This window comes from Macaca mulatta, chromosome 19, assembly GCF_049350105.2.
Source record: "Macaca mulatta isolate MMU2019108-1 chromosome 19, T2T-MMU8v2.0, whole genome shotgun sequence".
Classification (NCBI taxonomy): domain Eukaryota; kingdom Metazoa; phylum Chordata; class Mammalia; order Primates; family Cercopithecidae; genus Macaca; species Macaca mulatta.
The window spans coordinates 69,061,441-69,080,688 of NC_133424.1; the positions used below are offsets into that span (position 1 = coordinate 69,061,441).

The following is a 19,248-nucleotide window of genomic DNA, read 5'->3' on the forward strand; positions in this document are numbered from 1 at the left end:
TTAAAAATGCCCACTCAAGTAACTAAGATGTACTTGTGCTCATTATCAAGTTTAAAAACATTGTTGGAACGTATGTTTTAGTTTCATAAGGGCAGTTACAAATGTGACATCAGACAGTATTTTTAAATCCCTTAGAAGTAATCATTGAAATAGATAATACTTAAAAATAGAATAAGATTTGTAAACCAAAACTTTTAGGCTTAAGGAGGGACTAAGTTTTTGGATTTATAACTCTAACAAAAGAACATATTTAACAACCCCAAACACAAAACAGACAAAAGAGACTGGCAAATATTTATTTTTAACTTTATTTTTATTGTTGACACTATTACAGATAGATAGAACGACCACAACCATATTAACAAACCAAAAACCTGTGCACAGAAACAAGATGAAGAAAATATATCAAGATGTTAACCACAGTCTTTGGATGGTGAAATCATGGGTGAGGTTCTCTTCTACATTTCTGTAACTTCGAAGTTTCTATAATGAACACATATTTCATATATAATGGAAATATATGTAATAAAGGCGGACTACCAGAACACTAGAATGATGAAGACCTTTCAAGAAAACCGAGACAAAATAACCATAATCCCACAACAACTACACAACTATTTCTTGTTTTCCATCTTTCTTCCCATCTTTGACACTTATGCATACTTATCATTAACACCCTAATAATCACAGACTAGTGCACAGATCAAGATGTTAACAGTAATTGTTGTTGGGTGTTGGGAATATGAGTGAATTTTCTTTACTGAATTTCCAAACTTTTCTATGAGTATGTATTATATTTGTAATGGAAAAATACATACATAAAATTTATTACCACGACACCAAAGATTATTTAAGGAATTTGAGACAAAATATTTAACCAAGTTCCCACAACGACAACACTATTTTAGCTATTTTCCACATCTTTTCATTTTAGACTTTATGCACACATATTTAACAGTGTTATAATCACAAACTTGTGCACTGAAACAAGACGGAGGAAATAGATCAAGATGTTAGCAGTAGTTGTTGGGTGTTGGGAATATAGGTAATTTTTTAAAATAATTTACTGTATTTTCTAATTTTTCCTCTGGGTATGTATTATGCACACAATGGAGACATACATAATACACTGTTATCAGGACATTATTATAGGGAACATTTGAAAAAATTAAGGTGAAAGTATTTAACCATAATTCCACAAAGGTAACGTAACAAGCTATTTTGAATATACATTTTGACACAGTTATAATCATAAACCTGTGCACAGAAACAAGCATAAACAAGACAGAGGAGACTATATCTGTCTTTGGATGGTGGGAATATGATTTTTTTTCCTCCACTTTTCTGTAATTTCCAAGTGTGTGATAATGAGTTCAAATTATGTTCACAATGGAAATGTGATCATAAACTTTTTAGTAACACTACCATAAAGAACATTCAAGAAATTTAAGAAAATAATGCTCAACTATAAGCCTACAACACCACCACAACAGCTTTTGACTATAAGCATATATTTTTAAACAGTTATAACTGTAGTATAAATATACTTTCATGTCCTGTTCTCTCCACTTAATATTCTGTAAATATATTTCCACGTTGCTACATAACTCGTGATTATCATTTTTAAACAGCTGCATTAAGCGTCCACAGATAGGTTGAAGCAATCATTCTCTTGTTTACCATTTGTTACTACCTTTTCACTAACTTAAGGTTGGAACGGACACCCTTACTTATGGCAAGGTGCTTTCTGAAAAGGGTCTACCACTGCCAACAATGTTAACACCAAGTAACGAACCCACAAAGTTCACCCCGACATCAACATTGATTCTCATTTCAAGAGTCCTCTTCCCATGTAGTACACCTCACTGCCCCTCAGCTTTCCCGATGTCCGTTCCAACCTCAGGTCTTCCTATGCAGCTAGCTCTCACCTATACCATACCATCAAAGGCTCCTTTTCCAAACTGCTCAGGACACCCCACTCAATTCCTTCTCAGCAACCTGGACTTCCACAGTTCTTGCCTCTGGTGTTTTCTTCTGTCTGTCTCCTCTCCCCTCCTAGATCTGGTGATACATTAGGACTCCCTTCTTTGGCTTACTCATTTCTGCTTCTAGCTCTCTGCTCTACAATCTTCCTAAATGTTGACACTCTCTGCATCTTTGACATACTTCCAAGCCCTAATCCTGCAGATCCAGAAGAGTAAGATTCAGACACATTTCCCCCAGTGGGTATTTTAATTTTGCTTGTTCAAATGATCTACACTTACATTTTGCAAATCTTTTTTTTTTAAATTTTTTAAATTTTAAATTTTTTTTTCCAGCCAACTCAAGGCCAAAAAAAAAAAAAAATCTCTTAATATAGTTATTATGCAAGGGTAGGGGAAGCAAAGGAGCACAGGTAGTCCACAGAATAGGACACAGGAAACCTCAAGCTGTGAGGTCAATTTGTGATTAAAAGGAATACTAAGATTAGATGAACGCGACACTCAGAAATACTCTAGGAGAGCTGAAAAAGAAGGAACAGATGTTAACAAAACAAATTAAGGCTGCTGGGGAACCTGAGTCCATGTTAAGCTTGGGTTGACTGTAAAGAAAGCAATTTTTTTTTTTTTTAATGCAAGTTAGACATGGAGTTAGAGGGTCAGATAAATAACGAAGAGAATTAAGTTAGCGATAGAAAGATCTAAGGATACTAGCTCCTGGGCACCTAGGGTGCAAACTGACTTGTGGCAGCATAGGCTGGTGCTGCAAAGGGGACCCAAGCCATGTTGCTACTTGTCACTTAAGGCAGGAAGCGCACAAAGGAAGTGATGAAAGGTCATTAGCCTGCATCATTATTTACAGCATGAGAGCCTCTCCTACGGTTCTCAACCTTCATTAGGCACTACTGTGATCTAGTGATGGTTGTAACCCATTCTTTAAAGGCAAAGATGTAAGATTTACAGGGAAAAGCTTCGGGTTTTATCAATTCACTATCATCAAACACATACTGAGTTGGTTTAAAAAAAAAAAAAAATCCAGAAAACAAACTTGTAATATTTTTGCATGACAACCACTTCAACAAACGTAACGATGTGAGAACCAATCAATTTGGGTCACAAAAAGTCAATCCGTATATTGTAAAGCCTTACACAGTATTAGGTTCCAAAGTGATGGTGCAGATGAAATGGCTGCAGAAAGAAGCTAAAGTACTTCTCTTTTCAAACAGCAAAGAGTAAAAGACATGTTATCTATCATGCCCACACCTTCACAAGACTGTTCAAGGGTAAGAAACAAAACAATTACTCGAAAAAGATACTGACAGGGTTCAAATAATGCACAATAAATCTTTCTTGGGATCTAAGACACTTACAAATATATTCAAATTTGTTGCTCTCTTCCTCCTCCAAAAAAAAAAAAAAAAATTCAGAGTACCAGGTAAGGTACCTCTGTAAACTGTAACTGTATATCATATTAAATCCAAATCTATGTGATCACTGTTCTGCCATAATTTGCTATTTTATATACACCTCAGGAAACACTATATATACATTACACAAGTGTCATTTACAGTTGGTTTGGGCAACCTTTGTAGTATGGAATACTCATAGGGTTTTCTCAATCTGGTTACTTGGAAAGGTAAGATGTGTGCTGTGGCTTTCCCACATGCAGACACTGTCATCTGAAGGGGAAAGCTTAAGACTGGAATCTCCACATTCATTCTCTTTTCAATATGAGTTTGGAGATGTTAAGTCAGGTGTGTAACACACTAAGGTTAAGTCTCCTACTGACATTATCATGGATTGGTTTGAATTCTCTGTGGTTTGGTAAGGGTCAAGTCCTAGGTGAAGGTTTTCTAACCTTTACCCCATGCCCTCAGCCAGTGTGGGTATTCTGGTGTCTGGCGAGGGACAGGCGGTCACTAAAGAGCTGCCCACAGACGTCACATTTGAAGTACTTCTCATCAGCTTGATTGGCACCACCTGTGCTGGTGCTGGCATGTTCGATGTAGCCTGAGCACTCCCCAAAGGCATTTGCAGGCTCAAATATGATCATGCTGGCATGAGTTTTCAGGTGCTCACCGAATGCTGTGCTGGAAGTGAAGGTTTCTGTGCATTCATGGCAATCATAGTATGGTTCTTCTACCTGAATCTCTTCATCTTCAGCTTCTTCTGGGTCTTCAATTCCCACACCGTCAGGCTCGTCGGCATCTCCCTCTGGCTCTTCAGCTCTTTCTTCTGGGTCTTCAATCCCTGCACCATCTGGTTCATCGGCATCCCCATTTGGCTGCTCGGCCTCTCCATTCGGCTGTTCAGCCTCTCCATTGGGCTCTGCAGCCTCTCCATCTGGCCCTTCAGCCTCTCCGTTTGGCTCAGCCGCCTCCACCTCTGGCTCGGCAGCCTCCACTTCCGGCTCGGCAGCCTCCACTTCCGGCTCGGCAGCCTCTACATTTGACCCCTGAATCCTCAGAACTACTTGTGGAACGTGGACATTGGCTTCAACTTCCTGGGCTGCTGCTGCTGCAGCTGCAGCTGCTGCTTCATCATCATCATCATCATCTTCCAGATGAAGCTCCTTATGTTTAGTGAGGACTGTGCTATGAATAAAGGACTTTCCACAATCCTTGCATTCATAGAATGGTATAGCTCCTTTGAGGGGCTCAGTAAGAAATGAGGTGTGAGTATAGGTGGACCCATACTCATAAGGCTCATTCTTATGAACAGTTACATGATCTGCAAGTTCTGCTGGGTTGATGAAAGCCTCTCCACAGATTGCACATTCAAAGACTCTCTCTTCGGTCTGACTTCTCTGAAACTCAGTGAGGGCTAAGCCTGGAATGATAGCTTCCTCAGCCATCTGGCTCTGCTCCAGTAAATCATCTTCCCTGTGAAGTCTCATATGCTCATTAAGGGCAGAGCTATGAATGAAGCCTTGTCCACACAAAAGGCATCGAATGGCCGACCCAGCAAGAGCAGGATTCCTCTCTGCGGCACGATTCCTCCGTGGCTTCATGGGCAAGAGGGCAATAAAACCATCATCACACCCCTTCATGGAATACAACTGGTCTTGTTCATGGATTCTCTGATGCTCGAAAAGGAATGAGCTATGAATAAAAGATTCCCCACACTTTGGACATTCATACAGCTGCTCTCCAGTGTAATCTCTCTGATACTCGCTGACGGAATGGGTGTGAATTACAGAATGTGTGTACTCCCGACTGTCAACCAGGCACTTCCTGCTGTGGACTTTCTGATGGTCTGTGAGGTCTGTGAGATCCACAAAGCCCAGGCCACAGTCCTCACATTCATAGATTGCGTTATCAGGGTCATCCTTCTGCAGGTCTTCCATGTCTGAGCCTTGAATGACAGGGTCTTCAATTGTCTCCTGACCATGGGTCTCCTCGCCGTAGGTCTCCTCGCCGTGGGTCTCCTCGCTATAGGTCTCCTCCCCACGGATCTTCTCACCTTGAGACTCCTTACCATGAGACTTCTCTTGGTCATAGATTTTCTGGTATGTGTTCAGGTCTTTGCTGGTAGCAAAAAATTGTCTGAATTCCTTAAATTTGTTCCACGCTTGCTGTTTAGCATACTGCTCTTGGGCATAACTTGTTTGAGGGTCAGTAGGGGCCAGGCTGCGAATGACAGACCATTCGTAGTTTCTGCTTCCAGAGGGCTTCTCTCTATCATGAATCTTCTGGTGCTCAGTGAGGTCAGAGATACGCCCAAAGCACTCCCCACACTCCTGACATTCATACAGCATCCCTCGAGGGCGAAATGTTTGTTCACCAAAAGGTAGAGAGTGAATTACAGAGGTCTCATTGCTCCTATGCTCAATGTATTTCTTTTTAGCACGAGCCTTCTGGTATTCACGGACATTTGAGCTGGGAACAGAGAATTCACCATCCTTCTTAAATTCACCAGATCCCTCTCCAGGAACACTTTTCTGAGGTCTGGCATGGGATACACTCTGTATGACAGAGTCTCCATAGTTGTGATCCTTACTGCCCCCTTCACAAGGGTTCTCTCTGGCAGGAATCTTCTGTCGCTTATCATTAAGGTCTGAGATATAAATGGAGCATTCTCCCTTCTCATTAGATTCCACCAATTCATTTCCACTGTGACTTCTTGGAGGTTTGGAAGTCACTAAGCTATGGATAACAGACCTACTGTATTCCCTTCCTTCAGACGTGTTCCCTCCAGCACGAACTCTCTGATGGTTGATAGCATCGAAGCTCTGAATAGTAGACTCTGCCGTTACTTTTGGTTTACTGGGCCCCGCTACACTGTGACTTTTCTGAGCTTCCACAGAGGCTAAGCTATGAATAACAGACCTCTCATATGATTTCCTTTCATAGACATTTTCCTTAGTGGGAATCTTCTGGTTTTCATAGGGGTTAGAGCTAATGGTGAATGCCTTCTCATCCTCATCACTTTCAGGAGGTCGTGTTATAGTATGACTCTTCTGAGATTCAGTGAAGGGTCCACTATGAATGACAGATTTCTCGTACCCTCTGCCTTCAAAGAGGTTCTTTCGAGAATGAATTTTCTGATGCTCACTGAGCTCTGAACTTTGCATGAAGGCATCCCGGCCATCTGTAAAGTCATAGAGCTTCTCCTTATTGTAAGTCTTCTGACGCCTTTTAAGGGACTGACCAGGAATAAAGGTTTCCTCACATACCTTACCCTTATTTTCAAATGGGTTCCCTCTAGTATGGATTTTCTGATGTTCTTTCAGGGATGAGCTATGAAGGAAAGTCTCCCCACACACCTTACATTCGTACATTTTCTCTTTACCGTACATTTTCTGAAACTCATTAAGGGTTGGGCTGGGCCTAAAGGTTTCCCCGCGCTCACGATCACGTTCACGCTCATTATCTTTGTCATCCCCAAAGTGGATTTTCTGGTGCTCAATCAGGGCAGAACTATGAAGGAAGGTTTCCTTACACACCCTGCACTCATAGAATTTGTCTTTGCCATATATTTTCTGAAGCTCACTAAAGGTTGGGCTAGGCATGAAGGCCTCCTCACACTCCTGATTCTTACATTCCACAGGATATTCTCTAGCATGAATTTTCCGATGTTCAGCCAAGGCGGCACTCTTATTGAAGGTCTCTCCACAGTCCTTACATTCAAAACGTTTCCCTCCAACCTGACTTTTCTGAACTTCACTGACAGCCACACTGTGAATAAAGGACTCACCATACTCATAGAGGTTCTCTCTAGTATGCATGATCTGGTGCTCAACAAATTCTGAGATGACACTGAATGACCTCCCACACTCATCACATACATATGGCATTGCCCCAAAATCAATTGGCTGCGACTCACTAAACGATGGGGAGCTGAGGCTGCTCAGGTTGCTCATGCTCACGGCTTTTCTCATCTCACTACCACATTCAAAGGGCTTCTTCCTGGGACAGCCTTTTTGATCATGAATCGAGCCCTTCCCATCCGTGTCAAAATGATAGCGCCTCTTTCTTTCCAGAACTCTCTTTCTGGAAACAAGGGTTGAATTAAACCTAAAGCCTCCCCTAAATGCATTCCCTTCATAAACCCTCTGCTGGATCACTGACTCCCTCTTGTGCAATGAAACGTCCTTCCAGTTAGCATCTGACATTCTGGGGAATCTCTGTGACTGGTCGCTTGACTCCCTTGCTCTTCCCGATTTGGAACTGCGCGACACATCCTTGATGAATTTTTCCATTATCACTCCGTGGGAAGACTCATCTTCACAAATCCCCCGCCGGTGGGTTGATTTTTTGGCTTCAGGCATAGTTTTTAGACCTGGAAAGAAACCCTAAATGTAAATACTCCCTAGTCCCCACAGGAAGGACAGTGGGACTTGGAGGGGTGCACCCTTCTGTGATGTTTACGAATGCAAAGTGTAGAAGGTTCCTTGATAGCATCTTACTGGCTGTGTGGCTCCTCTGTGGGATGTGCCTCCTGCTTACCTCGACTGGTGCTTGGGTAGGCACTTCTCTTGGATCTTGATGAGTGGCCCTGCGTCATGTGGGAGTGGCCATCGTCTTCAGCAAGCTGCACTCCTGGTCACAAGGACAATATGGTGCCTCAAATTCAAGTTGAGGACCAAGACTCATCCCCATAAATTGATCTTCATCTTTCACTGAGCCTCTAAATATGAGGTGGCCCACATCTGATTCCTTGGATGTCAGAAGACATTTGCTGTCTCATTTCCCTACTATCTATTCCCTAATCCATTGTAATCTGCAAGTAATTCTTCTGACTCCACTCAGAAATGTGCACAAAGACCTCACATGTCCCTGAAATCAGTGCATTGTCTTTTAGTCTTCACCTTCTTGTAACCACTTTTTTTTTTTTTTTTTTGAGACGGAGTCTCGCTCTGTCACCCAGGCTGGGGTGCAGTGGCCAGATCTCAGCTCACTGCAAGCTCCACCTCCCAGGTTTACGCCATTCTCCTGCCTCAGCCTCCCAAGTAGCTGGGACCACAGGTGCCCGCCACCTCGCCCGGCTAGTATTTTGTATTTTTTAGTAGAGACGGGGTTTCACCATGTTAGCCAGGATGGTCTCAATCTCCTGACCTCGTGATCCGCCCGTCTCAGCCTCCCAAAGTGCTGGGATTACAGGCTTGAGCCACCGTGCCCGGCCCTTGTAACCACTTTTTAAGTCCTCTTTTTCACTGGCCTTCTTCCTCTTACCTCACGACTGCTCTTCCTCCACCCGCTCCCTCGAGGCCCCATGGCCTTAGAGACCTGCAGGACAGCCAACTGCCCACTACCAACTTAGGCTAGATGTCTTCCAGGAAAGTCCACATGGGAACTCAGGATTCCATCCTGAATGTCTACTTAAAAACCTCCAGTGCTACCGCTCTGGAAAAAGGTATCAACTCTTGTGGCAAGAAGCATCTCCCTGCTTGTCTCCACCCTGTACAATATATCTTTACCCAAAGCCAGAGGCATTTCTTAAAAATACACATTTCATCATTTACTCCCTCATTTGAAATCTTTCATAGATTTCTTACTACCCTTGAAGTCCAAATATATTAATGTGTCGGACTCTAACATCCAGCTTAAAAAGGAGCAAGATGACAAAATGCTCCAATGACTGGACTGGGAGTGACTGAGAAGCAGCTGCTTACCCAGGGAGAGCAGCTTCCTGTAGTTTTCCATGTTGTCCTGGATTGTGTTGTGAGGTTTCCTGTCCTCAGTGAGGTCTACCACATTTTGGTATGATTCAGCATCCTAAAACAGCAAACACAGACCTCTCAATGGAGTCTGTCCCCACCGATATCCAAAGACAGAATAATGTTGGCGACATGGGAGCTACATATATGAAGTTATATAGTAAGTGCTCACGGTATTGGGGTTCTGAGTGATCCAAGTCAAGTGTTACTAGGGGCCTACGTCGTACCTACCTTGGTGCTACACTCTGAGGCAGATCCCAAAGACGCATGACACATATTCCTTGCCCTCATGCAGCTTATAATTTGGTTGGAGAGAAAAGACTCATGAAACAATTAGAGAACAATAAACAATAAATTGGGGTACAGATAATAAGTGCTAAACGGGTTTTGTAGAGGGACAGTTCAGGATGGGCCTGAACAGTGTGCAAAGGTTTGTGGAGGGCAGGTGGGGCCTTAAGTAGCGGGTAAGGTTATGATACATAGAGAAAGGGATTGGCGGGAAAACTTAAACAGACTAAATATCAAACAGGCATGGAGTACTCAGGGAACAGAAAGAAGACACACACATTCAGGCAGACGTCTGGTCAGGATGTGACTTAAACCTCCCTCCTGGTTTCTCCATGGCATAGCATGGCTATACTGAGGGAGTTTCCAGTTTGCAGAATTTCCAAATAACCCAGGAATAACTGTAAGCCCTGAGGGCATTTTTATAATTGCCTTTTCTGTTTTAATGGACATTTACCTAAAAAGGAATTAAAAAATTCCTCGAATTACTCAGGAGAACCTTCTACCAGGATCCTAAAGGACCTTTGCTTATTGCCAGAGGGCCGACTAGAACACTACTGGTTTCAGGGAGTCATGGTTCCAGGAAGAATGGCACTGAGGCTGGAGAGAGACTTGAGGAGGGAGACGGTGCTATGGGAAGCCCACAGGCTTTGGAGCTGGACAGAGATCTGGGTCAAAGGAGGATCGCACCAGTTATGAGCTGTGCAACCTTGGGAACAGAAATCTTTTTGAACCTTTCTTTCAGGTTCTTCACCTGTAAAATGGGGAGAAGTGCATTTATCTGCTTTGCAATACCGTGGGTGAGGATTTTCGGCAATGTGATGTGTTGCTTAAATATTAAGAAAAATTATGTAAAGGAAATACATATGTTTTGATATTAAATCCACCATAGTTCTATTGCTGGGAAAAGGCATGGAGCAACATGAAAAATGTAGCAAAAAAGAGGGTTTGCTGAATAAGGTATATATCAAGAAAACAAAGAGGTACGGGCATCTGGGTTTAAGAGGGAAGCCTTATTTATGCACTGCCTGTGTCCTGCCACAAAAAAGCAAAAACAACGACAAAAACTAAGTAGGGCAAGGAAACAAAGCAGAGCTTCACAGATAAAATTCTTTTCTCACATGAAAGAAAAAGCACACTTTGATTTGAAATTAAAATCTAGGCAAGTAGGCAGCCCTACATTGGTTGTTCACTTTGTGTTTGTAATCAACAATGACATCTTAATGTATACAAACTGCAATCAAGTTCAACGGAAGAGATGCTGTTCTGAAAACAATGCTAGTATGGCACAATGTAATTTTCACAACATGATCCATACATGTGAACAATTAAGAGATTTACACATGATGCTAAAAGATGAGAGAATTTTCTGTTTTGCACACCTCCAAAACGTAATTTGTCATTTGCTGCTGGGGTTACTACTATACTGCATCAGTAGGAATCAGTAGCTTCCAGACTTTTGATTATGCAGACATGGGGCTTGGATGCCAATTCTTCACAGATTGTCAAGGAAGGGCATTTAAAAAGCAAAACAAGACAAAGCCCAACTACCAGGATACCAATGGCCAGGCCCACACATGCCTGCAGCCTTCTTCCTGTATCCCAGTCACTTGGCCCTTTGTTTAGTTCCTATCCCACAACTTTAGCTGAGCTCTCCCTAATGCCTGGGGTCCCCTCCCACAACACCTGACCCAGTCTGCTCCTTGCTCTAGACGGCAACTGTTAATGCCTCCAAGACATTTCCCTTCAATCCAAATCAAGGCCCTTGTTACAATTTCTTGTTAACTCTCTATTTTTCCTTGAGGGCACTGAGAACGATTAGCAGTTATATACAACATTTATGTCAATATTTATTTGTGCAACTGTCAAAAGCTTCTCAGGGCAGGGCCCCTCTCTGTGTTGCTCACTGCTGTGCCCCCCAGGGCCTAGGCCTGCTATCTGACATGGGGTAGGCACTGATACATAAAGGAAAGCAAGGTTCAGCCCAATGGCTCCTCCCTTCTTTGAGTCCAGTCAGTGCTGGGGTCTTCCTCCACACTCCACCATGTCTAAGTGACCCCTTTCCTCCTTCCTAAAAAACAAGCTCAAGTCCCACCTTTTTTTTCCCTTCATGAATCTCCCTGGCACATGCTGCCTCTTCAACCACAACTGCCATAACATTTAATGGTATGCCTACCATGTGCCAGGTACTTTATGTATGTGTATGAGTGACTTTTCACAGCAGCTCTGGGAGCAATCACCATACTCATTTTACAGATGAGGAAACGGAAATTCAGCTTAGTTGAGTAAATGGCCCAAGGCCAGCTAGCAAGTGGCAGAGCCAGGCTTTGAACCCAGCTCTTGTCAGCTCCAGAGCCTTTGCTCTCCCTGGCCAGTCTACTCTGCAGACCCACAGCTTTCCTGGCTCCCTCTTGAGGACCAGAAACATCTCCAGAGTCACTCTGCTTCCCCGGCCCTGTAGGGAACGGCAATGTGACCAACCTACCAAGTGACACACATGCTGAGGGGCAGTAGCTCCTCTGACCACATGAACGACACCGACAGCCAGCAGCAGCCTGGGCTACTTGTCACCTATGGGATGGGCCTGGGCTCTTCCTGGAGGGCTGGGGCTGTCACCCCAGGTGGGACTCTAGGGGCAGATAAATAAACACACCATCCGAGGAAAGAAAGGCATCTCTGCCACGAAATGAAGATGGCCTTTCTAGAAAGAGAGGAAACCTGAGCATACCTGAGATCGGGACTCGTAAGCCCTGGAGTCCCTGTCATCATCTCTTTCCATTTCAAAGCTTGTTTTCGCCATCACAGGAAGGGAAAGATCCCGCTGAGGCATCCCTGGGAAGAGAAAAGGCATCAACAAGAAGCAGGGCCCAGTCCATCCTGCAGGTCCCAGGTTTGTCCTACTCAACTGTGAAGCCGGCTGGGGTGTGAGTGTATAACAGCAAGTGCCTTTCTCTTCTCTGTACTCTGTGGCAGCCTCTGAGGAGTCCCATAAAACCAGTGGCCCTACAAAAACCCAGACCCAGAGCAGGGCCAGGGACCCTGCCTCATCCTTCTGCTCCCAGTCTCGCAGGTGGTTCAGATTGTGCCCAAGCTGTGTGGGTCCAGTGCAGTGTCCACTAGCCTCATCCTTCGGGCACAACCTCTGGGTCTCCCCAGCTGCAATGTGTGACAGGGAGATGGCATCAAGAGACCGTCCCACAGGGTCATGTCTCTGAACAATGCCTAATGTGTTGTGAACCATCACTAAATGTCACTCACTCCTGATATCCTTCTCCTGATCAATTTTAGGGGTGCCCTGCTGCCCAGAGCAGTGCTCTCCAAGTCCAGGAAGAAGAGGAAATGATTTCCAGCAGTATGGACACCAGCACCACATTGGTGTGATGATTGATTCCCTTTCAAATCTCAGGCCTGGGTGCTCAGATGTGGCACTGCACTTTCCTAACACTGCAAGAAGTCATTGCAGACATTCCTAGTTAACAACATTGTTAAAATGTGTTTTTCATTCTGCTTTCTGCCTATGGCACTTTATACTAGTTTTCAATTTTTTTTTTTTTTTTTTTTTTTTGGAGACGGAGTCTCGCTCTATTGCTCAGGCTGGAGTGCAGTGGTGTGATCTCGGGTCACTGCAAACTCCACCTCCTGGGTTCACGCCATTCTCCTGCCTCAGCCTCCTGGGTAGCTGGGACTACAGGGGCCCGCCACTGCGCCCAGCTAATTTTTTTGTATTTTTTGTAGAGACGGCGTTTCACCATGTTAGCCAGGATGGTCTCGATCTCCTGACCTCGTGATCTGCCTGCCTCAGCCTCCCAAAGTGCTGGGATTACAGGCGTGAGCCACTGCGCCTGGCCTAGTTTTCAATTTTTAGAGTAGCATAATCTTTCATATAGAAACTTCTAGGTTTTTTTAAAAAATGCACCAGCTTAAGAACACTGAGCAAATAGTTCAGATGGCAACAGGTCTATGTGGTGAAACCTGTGCTGGTGGCACTGAGTGGAACTTCACAAATAGGAGGCTCAGACTAAACTTTTGGGGAAGCAGAATATAGTCCAAATGGAGCAGCAGAAACTTTTGAGGCCCTGGCACTTTCCCCTTCAACCTATGCACAGCACATGCTCTATATCTCCTACTGAGAAAGAAAGTGGTTAAGACTCACTGCTTCTTGGGTTCCTGGTGTAGGACCAGCGGTCTCGTGGCTCCATGTCTCTGCTTCTGCCCCTCCGGTCCCAGTCCCGGTCACCTGAGCGGGTGAGACATTCCAGTGGTTAACAAAGCACTTCGACACACCTGTTTTCCCTGCATGTGCACAAACACCCCTCTGGAAAGAGATGCTACCCTCTTCCCACAAGGAATGTATCCAAAACAGAGAGCTCCAGATTCCCAGGCTCATCTGGCCCCTTCTTTATCATATAGCCACAACATGGTTTCTGCAGGCTTTGCGCAAGTGGGGCTTGCTTCCAAGCAAGTTCCAAAGCTCAGTCCAGTAGCTAACCCCCATTTCAAACTCTTTGCTGGCTTCCCACTTCCTAAGGGGCTGAGTCCACATTCAGGAGAATGGATTGCAGACCGTCTACTGTCTGGCAGCCAATCTTAAAGTGCATGTCATTCTACCACAAAAAAACACAAAACCCAAGAAAACAACACACACACCCTCCCTGAAAGCAGTGCTCCCTATAAAAGCTCACTGAAGCATCTTTAATGAACCTTCCTGGGGAGGCTGGGGTACAGCTGGAAGCAGCCTGTTGCAAATTCCAAATAGCTTTAAATATTTTATCGTTGAATAAAATGAAACTAAGTATTTAAGGTGTCTGTTTAGATATAAAAATATCTCATTATGCCATCAATTACTTTACCCTCTCCTCAGATCTCTGAGTGAAGCTGACCACCTGGGGATGGCGGGGCATCTTCATGGAGGCCCCGACCCACCGTGTCTCCACCTGGAAGCATCTGGCAGCGCCTGCCCACAGCTGACCCAGGGGATGAGTACTCACCACTGAAAGAACGGACTGAGTGAGGTGGTGAGGACTCTCCTCTGTCCCGGGCCATGTCGTCGTCACTGGTCATGTCACTGCTGTTGTCGTCTGAGAGGACACCCATCACCTGGTTACTATCGACCTGGTTACTATCTCTGGCCCATATTCTCACAGTAGTTCCCCCCAATCCCTGAGCTGCATCTCCCTGTCACACACACACATGGTTGGAGTGACCTGATCCTAACATTGTTGAGCTCAAAACCCTTTAGTGGCTTCCAACCACTCCTGACATACTAAAAACTGTGGGCTGTGAGCACCCCGACCTCACCCCCAGACACAAAAAGCCAGAAGGCAATCTCCTAGCACGCCACACCAAAAGGGCAGGAGCCGTAAGACATTTTCTCCCTTCCACAGAGGTGTCTCCTTTCCCTCTCCTGACTCAGGATGGTGGTTCTGCGCCAGGGCAGTTTTGGCTGCCAGGGGATACCTGGGCATGTGCGGGGACAATTGTGGTGGTCACACCCAGAAAATCATGATGCGGCTCAATTCCACAGTACACGGGACACCCCCACCGCTGCCCAGGACAGAGAACAATCCAGCCCAGACCATGTTGGAAGTGTGGAGGCTGAGAGCCGCAGGGCGCGCCTGAGGCCTGCACTGACCACCATCACCCCATGGAGACTCTTACCTTCCGGTTGGTACATCTCCTTGTAATTCTCCAGCAGAGTGATGGGTTTCTCACAGTTCTCTGGCTTTTTTGCTCGCACCCAAGGCTTGAGCTTTTCAGGGATGATGGTCAGGCACTGCTCAAGGACCAAGGGCTCGATGGTCTCCTTAGTGCGAGTCTCCGGCTGCAACCAATCAAGGCAGAGGTTTCGGAGTTTGACTAGGGTCTTCCGAGGCCCAACAAATTCCACGTAGATTATGTTCCGAAACCTCTGATGAAAAAACTGAGAGTCAGTTGGACCTTCTCCTATGACGACATCCGGCTCCTTAGTCAAGTCACTGTCTAGCTCATACAGATTTGGGGCCCAGGACTTCTTAGGTGTGGTGGCAGACAAGTGCTTTGGAGGCAGCGTTTCTCTAAGTAAAATTTTCACTGGAGGAACCAAACATGAGTCAACGGGAAAGACGCGGCCGCCCCTGACCGTCAGTACTCAGGGACCTGTAGATCGTAAGGAGATATACACATGTCCCAGAAGTTGAGGACCAGGCAGCAGTGAAGGCCACCCTACCAGGGGCATCAACAATGCTTTGGGATATGGGAGTCGCCAGGAAATAGACAAACAACTGCACAAAGTTGGCCTCAGCACAGCAGTTACAAGCACGACCCCTGGGCTTCACATAGACCTACTCTTGAGGAGTTAGGTCTGCTACTAACTTGTTAGGTGACTGTGGGTAACTTGTCTAATGCCCTAGAGTCTGTCTCTGTAATCTGAGAAATGAGAATAACAGCACCTCCATCCCTTTCAGAATTGTGAAGCTGAAATAAACTAAGATACCTAAAAAGACTTAACTGCCCAATGCAAGGCACAAGAGAAGTGTTCAAGGCCCTAGCCAGTACTACAATCAGATGTCAGCACATTTATTAGCAAAAATGAAAAGGGAAGTAGGAGCTGGGGCAAATCCTCCCCTAACATTTCTTCCCTTAACACAATCATTAAAACACAGTATACAACATGTAAAAAATGGAAGACCACTCAAAAATATTAAAAGTACTCAACTCTAAGTAACATGACATTATTCCCTCAGACAGTGACAAGTGACCACTGAGCCTCTTGATGCTACTGCATGTTCTTTTGCCCTTCATCAATCTCATCAAAGATCTCATCTGTCTAAAAGAATCGGCTTTCTGTTTTGACATTCCTTTCTTACTGTTTCTTTACCTAGTTCATTTATTTCCTTGTCTTTATTTTATTATCTGCCCCCTTCCATTTTTTAAACTTTTGAGATTGGATATAAACGTAAAGATTTTCAATCTCTCCTCTTTTTTACGTAACCAAGTAAAGCTATACGTTTCCCTTAAAGCATTTTTGCTATCATTTACGTTTTATTACGTATTTTTATGACTTGTCAGCACAACTGGTGCAACTAAGTAGGGCAATATGGGAAAGAAATCGAGGTCTGGGAGCATAAACTACCTACTGGCTTTACTTCCAGAGAAGAAAAAAAAAACATATGCAACAAAAATTTTCTCCCTTTGTTTTAAAAGGAAAGCAAGTTTAAATTTTTTAATTTAAAAAAGTCTAAAGGAAAACTGAAGGTGTTTCCATTATTCAGAGTCTCAATTAGACATTATCACTTGGAAATTAATGTGGTAACTGCGGTAAACTCATGTTTACTCGTCTCAGTGATGGGCTCCCACTTCCCTCACTATGCAAACTGCCTTCCCGCGCTCTCTCGTAAGTTATCCCATGGAGCTTGGGCACCATCCAGTGCAAATGCCTCGATCCTGAAGACCTTAGCGACTGGACTATTCCCTTGCTGCCCTTCTCCATAGGACTGAGACACCACAGACAGCACAACATAGATAATGCTCTGCTGGGCAGAAGAATCCCAAAGCAAGGGAAGGCAGCAGGCCAGAGAGTCCAGGCTCCAGATGATTGGTGTGACATTTCAGACATGGTCACTCTAACCCAGGAAAGGCCAAGAGCAGAGGTCTGTGCCTGTGAGGGAGACAGGCAAGGACACACGGCCCAACTCTGCTACGTGGCAGACAGGCTCAGGAGAACACTCTGGTACCTGAGATGATACTAGCCCTCATCCTCACGCAACAAAACAGCCTCAGATATGTAATCACCTGTCTGGGAACAGGATCCTTTCTGGAACTTCAGACCAAGCAGTTATCCACAGGAAGAGAGTCAAAACACAGGTACCTGCAGACGTTTTAAAGGAAGAAATACATAGACTAAGAATATGAAAGACATATAGAAGGAGTGTCAGAGAATTAACTCCCCAGATGACTGGGGACTCAAATAGCACTGGGGTGATGCCTTCTATACCTTCAGGGAAAGATCATTCCCATGCTATACAAACCATGCCAGACAGGAGAAATAAAACGCTTTCAAACTGTCTTTATGAAACCAGAACAAGTCAAAAACGCAAGGCAAAGATATCACTAAGAAACCACGAACCAAACTCACGAAAGCAGAAATAAAAGTCTTAATGCTGCTATTTTTGAACATTATTCTATGGAGTTCTACCCAATTACAATAAGACAAGAAAAACACATCTGAGGCACAAAGAGATAAAACTAACATTCCCTTCCGTAAGATCTATATACGTATATATGCTTCTATATTATGTGAATTTCTCTCCCCAAAAGACATGAATTAAAGCATAAAGTATCCTAGGTAAAAGCTATATATCAGAATGGTAGACTTATAGAGTTCAACAGGAAATCAACATTTTTTTTTTTTGAAGAAAATACAAATAGCCGAATCTGACTCAAGAAGCAGAGAAAAATATGACCACTAGGGAAGAAATCTAAAAAGCTGAAATAATGTAAAGAGCAACTTCCCAAATAAACTTTCTGTGAATAAAATATTTACCATGCTATAAAAACCATTCCAGAGCACAGAAAAGAGATGGAGGGCTTCCTACAATTAATTATGTGACCACTTGAATGCCCACATGAATCTTGTCACAAGGTGGATGCCAACTTCTGTGCCAAAAAAACAACAACAACAACAAAAAAACACATTGCTTTTCCTCAAGAAATTCAGGATTAGAGTAAACATACACAATCTTCATTTAACATGCTCAAGATTTTCAGACCAGGCCAATAGAACTTGACCCTCGGTTAACAGAAGCCATTGAAAAATTGAAGTTATTTTTTTAACAGAAAAACTTAAAAAAAAAAAAAAAAATCAGACCTGAGCAACTTCCCACCATGGCAGCAGAAATTCATTTGGGAGTAAAGAAAGGGCTTTGGAAACAAAACAATCAATCATAAAGCTGGGCAACATATGTTTGTATGCGCGGGAAGACATAGGCACTCATATACTGCTTGTGGCAATGCAGATTTTAACAAAATTAGAAATGCACATATCCTCCCTCTCCTATAAATTCTACTTCTACGAATTTACCTCAGAGATATGTAATGGCCTATGTGCAAGAATATATTCACTGAAGTGTTGTTAATAGACAAGATACGTTATGTTCATACAATGAATTACTGTAAAACCCTTTAAAACAAGGCAACCTTAAATAAATGAATATGAGATGATCTCTAACATAGTTAAGTGCAAAACCGGACACAGTGCTGTATATAGCATTCCAGGAAACTAAAAACAGATGTGCTTACACAGACGGTTTCTAGAAGGATATATAAGATGTATATAGCATTCTAAGAAACTAAAAACAGATGTGCTTACACAGATGGTTTCTAGAAGGATATATAAGATGTATATAGCATTCCAAGAAACTAAAAACAGATGTGCTTACACAGACGGTTTCTAGAAGGATATATAAGAGACTATTAATGATGACTAATAGCAGTTGCCTCTGGGTAAGGGAACTAGGGGCCAGGAAAGGGAGGGCAACTTACTTTTTCACTGTATATTCTCCCTTTGTTTTTTGTTTTTATTTTTATTTTACCATGAGCATGTATTACCTAGTCAAAAAAATAAATTCAAAGTTAAAACAATAAACAAAACTATTAGTAGAGGCCTTTAGAGGTTGTGCTACCCACGGAGTGGGTGCAGGCAGCCGTAACATCTTTACACTGGTGCCGAGCCCAGGCTCTTCTCCCCTCCCCTCCCCTTCACCATCCATCCGCAGCTTGAATCCATGGTCATACCCTAACCTGGCCATTTGCAGGGGACATGAGAAAGTCAATTTAGAAAACCCCAAA

General features: G+C 43.7%; 1 protein-coding gene across 50 annotated transcripts in view; it reads right to left on the reverse strand.

Annotated features, from left to right (window-relative positions):
- Window positions 1-294: 294 nt before the first annotated feature.
- Window positions 295-19,248, reverse strand: part of PEG3 (paternally expressed 3) — a 31,883-nt gene continuing 12,929 nt past the window's right edge. For 6 of the 50 annotated variants that reach the window (XM_077979992.1, XM_077979999.1, XM_077979998.1 and 3 more), the window contains 7 exons: window positions 15,082-15,244; window positions 14,415-14,501; window positions 13,577-13,660; window positions 12,152-12,255; window positions 9,094-9,196; window positions 7,928-8,020; window positions 295-7,760 (listed from right to left, as the gene is read on the reverse strand). In XM_077979992.1, the coding sequence (XP_077836118.1) occupies window positions 3,853-7,760; window positions 7,928-8,020; window positions 9,094-9,196; window positions 12,152-12,255; window positions 13,577-13,660; window positions 14,415-14,501; window positions 15,082-15,097 (4,395 nt within the window). In that variant the 5' untranslated portion in view covers window positions 15,098-15,244 and the 3' untranslated portion in view covers window positions 295-3,852. Of the gene's footprint in view, window positions 7,761-7,927; window positions 8,021-9,093; window positions 9,197-12,151; window positions 12,256-13,576; window positions 13,661-14,411; window positions 14,502-15,081; window positions 15,332-17,193; window positions 17,270-19,248 lie in introns of all 50 variants that reach the window. The other 44 variants (XM_015125093.3, XM_077979983.1, XM_077979980.1 and 41 more) reach the window with 17 other exon arrangements.